We start from the raw sequence: 4,872 nt of genomic DNA on the forward strand, positions 1-4,872 counted from the left end.
AGAGCCGAATATTTGAAATTGAGCAAAAAGCATTTTGACACGATTGGGATCCATATCAGAAATAATTTAGGAGAGTTGTATCCATTTTTAAGGGGAAAAACAGTGGCAAAACTTCATTTCCGAAAAGCCTACTAAAATGGAAATCTGGGTCATTATTTGCCTGAGTGTACTAGGAGCCGTTCTGATTTTCTCTTGGTGTATGGAATGTTTCAAGAAAATTTAAAAAAAAGCTATAAATACCCTACAAGTTACACTCTTTTTATCATTATTGACAATCATGGCCTACGGTCACATTCGACGACGACGACGCCGCAGGGGACAGAAAGGAGGAATTTTTCCTTTGCTTCCCTTAGCAGCAGCAGCTCTCGGACCCATCGTAGGCGGAATAGCCTCTCAGTTGGGAAGAGGAAGGAGAATTAGAGCAAGAAGGACTAGGAGATATAGAAGCAGACCTTAAAACATATAAAAACAAGATTCACTAAAACTTTTTGTCAGTTAGTCATGGCTTATCATCAGGGATTATTACGACAAAGGGGATTCGGGGGAGGTTACCATCAGGGAGTATTACGCCAAAAAGGATTTGGGATACCCGTCGGAGCCCTTCTAAAAATAGGGGGTCCCTTACTTAGCGGTGTTTTGGCCCCGTTGTTGGAGATTTAGTGGGAGGATTAATCAAAAAACAAAGAGGAAGAGGGATACCCGTCGGAGCCCTTCTAAAAATAGGGGGTCCCTTACTTAGCGGTGCCTTAGGGCCCGTTTTTGGAGATTTATTAGGAGGATTAATCAATAAACAGAGAGGAAGAGGCATATTTACCGATGTAATGAAAGGAGGGTACGATGTGGTGAAAAAGGCTGCCCTAGATAGATATCATAATAGATTAGGCTTTATGGATTCATTGAGAAGAGGAACTAGTCAAAAACTTAAAGCCTTTGCAATTCCTCAAGTAGAAAGACAATTAATGAGAAACGTTCCGGCTTTCAGAGCCCCTATTGTTGGTGATATACTCAGAGGCAAAGTATTACCCATGATTAAGAATAAAGTAGCTACCGCTATTGATGCTAACGTGAACAAATATTTGGGAGCGCAAAGAGGAAGAGGAAGGAAAAGAAGGAAAAAACAAAGAGGAAGAGGGGTGGCCACTGACTTAATTAAATTGGGGGCTAAACAAGTTGTTGGTCCATTATTGAGAAGGGGGGGACGAGTTTTACTTAGAAGAGGAATTAAACAAGGACTTAAAAGAGGAGCTGAAGAATTAGTCAAAGAAGGAACAAGGCAGGCCATTCACAGTGCCACCAAAGTGGGTATAGATGCACTAAAGGGTATAATCCCTAAAAGAATCCGTAGTGAAGAGAGGTCAGGAAGGATTGCAGAAAACAGGAATGTCCATGGAAGAGAAACTTTTAGGAACCCCAACGGTGGCTAAAAGGACCCGCAAAAGGACCCCCCAAATTTTGGCTAGAGGAGGACCCAGAACAGGGGGTATTAGTAGTAGTAGTAGTAGTAGTAGTGGTAGTAATAAAAGAAAAAGAAAAAGAACTATTAAGTTGGGGACAGGTAAAAAAGCAAGGACCATTGACATCTTTGACTGATCCCTATAAAAAGGCAGTCAGTTCTCTCATTCTTCTCAGTTTGATTTATTAATTCAAAAGCTACACATCAAAACAACATCAAAAAAATGATGCACCGAGAGTCATGCATGTGTGGGATGGAGAATTTGGAATTGTTTCAAGTTCCCCCCACCAATATAGCCCTAGAAGAATCCAAATGGATGGAATACTATCCCATCTCCAGTACTCTCCAATCGGAAACAGCACCCATTGAATTCGACATTCAAGGACAAGGAGATGAATACATTGATCTCTCTCAGACTTATGTTCAGATTGTCTGCAAATTCACTAAAGATGATGGCACTGCCTTGACAGGAGCTAACACTAGTGTCACTCCGGTCAATAACATTATACACTCCTTATTCTCGGAAATCGATGTCACTCTGAATGGTAAAATCATCACTCCAGGAACGGATACTTATCCTTACAAAGCTTACCTGGAGAAATTACTCTCCTATCGACCCAAAACTTTAGAAACTCAAATGAAAGCATGTAGTTTGTGGGAAAAAGACACAGCAGGTCATATGGATGATGCCTTAACCACTGCACCCACCCAGACCAAAACTCAATTTAATGTGGTAGATGACAAAGTAACAATAAATGCCGCTCAGCTGGGGTTTCCCCTACCCGCCGATGGCGAGAATGAAGGTCTAAGAAAACGCCGCGATGCAATCGAAAACAGTAAAAAGATTACTTTAATTGACCGACTTTACGTAGATCTCTTTCAACAGGACAGATTTATTCCCAATGGAGTAGACATTCGATTGAGATTCAATCGAGCCAAACCTGCCTTTCACCTGATGGCTCATGCAGGAAGCTCAGGGAAAATCAGCATTCTGAGCATGTTACTGTGGGTGAGAAAAGTCAAACCTACGGCTACGGTACTCAATGCCATCAACGAAAGATTAAATTCCGAAACGGTTAAATTTCCCTTGAGACGAGTGGAGGTCAAAACCTTTACCATTCCACAAGGAACTCAATCCAAAATCACCGATCACCTGTTTCAGGGTCAGATGCCGAAAAGAATCGTTTTGGGATTTGTAGAAAATGCTGCTTTCAATGGCGATCTCACTAAAAATCCCTTCAATTTCAAGAATGCCAATGTCAAAAAGTTAGACGTGAGCATTAACGGGGAAACCATAACTACCAGGCCCTTCGAACCGGATTTCGCTAACGATTTGTATCTCCGATCCTATCTGAGTTTATATCAAGGTTTAGGTAAATTTGGAGAAGATTGGGCTCCTGACATCAGTTTCGAAGAATATAAAGACGGTTACACCCTGTGGTGCGTAGACTTCACCAAAGATCAGGAGGCGCAGCTGGACAAATTTCATCTCATTGAAACGGGAAATTTGAGAATCGAAGTTCAATTTTCACAAAACACGGCAACAACCCTCAATTGTTTGGTGTATGCTGAATTTGATAACTTGTTGGAAATCAACAAACAGAGAGAAGTCAGTGTTGACTATTGAAAAACAATGGACACAGATCAATTGAAAAACGTTTTATCCAGAGATTTAGGGTCCTCTTTTGGGGGTGTCTACCCTGTTGATCTAATACCAGATCATTTAATTTCTAACCAAAAAGCCATTGTGATCAATTTAGATCCTCACTATAAACCGGGATCTCATTGGGTTTGTCTGTATTTAAGTGGCAATAGGGTAGAATATTTCGATTCTTATGGGTTACCCCCCTTTTCTAAAAACATCAAAGTCTTTCTTGACAAGAACAGTAACGACATACATTATAATCAAAGACAATATCAGGATTTCAATACCGATGTGTGCGGGCAATACTGTGTTTATTTTCTACATGAGAGACATAGACGAGGAAGTGTGGCGTTAGACCGTTTATTTCCTGAAAATTGGAAACCCAAACAAACAGATCGTATTGTCTTTAATTGGTTTAATCAAACCTATCGTAAACCTAAAACCCGCAAGGGACAGTGCTGTAAGACCTTCAAAGAAAATTGTATTTGCTGGGAAAAAAACTTGGCAAGGATTCAAAATTGATGACGTGATTAGAAAAACCCAAAGCTCTAGTGGGAAAAACCCATGACGTCATTGGAAATACCCACAGAGGCTTTATAACAGAGCACTCCTTGACAATTCATCATCACTTTTTTTGAGCTCTGATGGGAAACATATTTTCCAAACCAGTAAAGAAAATGAACACCTATGAAATGACTGAAGAGGATGAGTATGAATCGATGATGAATGCTAAAGAAGGAGGCAAAGACATCATTCCTGACGAACGGAAATTCCCACCACCCCTGTATGAGCCCCCGGAGGAGGTCGATGATGGTGGTGCTGATGATGAAATGAGTTCCGATATAACCTCTGACATAACCGCTGAGGAAAAGGATCAATTGGAAGAGGAAAGAGAAAAAAAGAGAAGGAAGGAGATGAGAGAAAAAGAGGAGGAGGAGGAAGAGGAGGAGGAGGAAAAGAAAGAAGAAATGGGTGAATTGCAGGAGATGGGAGCAACAGTCCAGGAGATGGGAGCAACGGCAATGGAGCCCCCAGTTGACAAACTAAGTTTAGTGTACAACGAGTGCAGAGTCTACAGAGAACAGGAAAAAAAGAGAAAAAGGGCTGAGAAATGGGAACTAGACCAAGAAAAAAGAAAAGCCCTTAGAGAACTAAAATTTAAACTGCTGAATGAAAGTTACAGAAAATTGACGAAAATCGAGGGAAATGACCTGGAACTTTTGAAGATGCTTCAGATCTGTCAGGTGATTGAAAAACTTAAGAAACTATAAACTGTCTTTTTTGTAAAAGAATATTCATTGATGTTATTCATTGTAAATATTCATTGTAAATATCGTTTTTTGTAAAAAGAAAAAAGATGGTGCTAAGGACGACGACGAATATTACTGGCATTTAAAAGTATCAGTTGAAAGATCGGAAATGGTTGGAAGAAGTTTTTATTTCCTTGGAGGTCAATTAGTGAAAAAGAGACACTGTTCAATCTAAAAACATGTTCATTATATCTTTGATTGTTATTTGTTCTTTATCATTCATTGTTTGAATAAAAAATGTTACTGTTCAATTATGGTAGTTATTCCTTTTTTCAAAAAAGGACCCTGGTCCTAAAAAATAACAACTCTTAAAATTTTTTAAAATACATTTTTATTTCAATCAATAACCAAATGGAAGTGTGTTAAAATGTTCAATGATCTGGCGTTTATCATAAACAATTTGATATTTCTTAGTGAATGGCTTTGTCAATAATTCATGTCTCTTGGTCCTCTGAATCTTATGA

General features: G+C 39.4%; 2 protein-coding genes across 2 annotated transcripts; both read left to right on the forward strand.

The window, feature by feature from the left end:
* Positions 1-1,697: 1,697 nt before the first annotated feature.
* LOC128174586 (uncharacterized protein F54H12.2-like) lies at positions 1,698-3,080 on the forward strand. Its single transcript, XM_052840102.1, has one exon. It carries the CDS (start codon positions 1,698-1,700, stop codon positions 3,078-3,080), a length of 1,383 nt encoding a protein of 460 aa, XP_052696062.1.
* Positions 3,081-3,742: 662 nt separating this feature from the next.
* On the forward strand, positions 3,743-4,583 carry LOC128173341 (cilia- and flagella-associated protein 251-like). Its single transcript, XM_052839037.1, has 2 exons — positions 3,743-4,342; positions 4,449-4,583. Exons 1-2 carry the CDS (start codon positions 3,743-3,745, stop codon positions 4,581-4,583), a joined length of 735 nt encoding a protein of 244 aa, XP_052694997.1.
* The last annotated feature ends 289 nt before the right edge of the window (positions 4,584-4,872 follow it).

This window comes from Crassostrea angulata, chromosome 2, assembly GCF_025612915.1.
Source record: "Crassostrea angulata isolate pt1a10 chromosome 2, ASM2561291v2, whole genome shotgun sequence".
NCBI classification, from domain to species: Eukaryota; Metazoa; Mollusca; class Bivalvia; order Ostreida; family Ostreidae; genus Magallana; species Magallana angulata.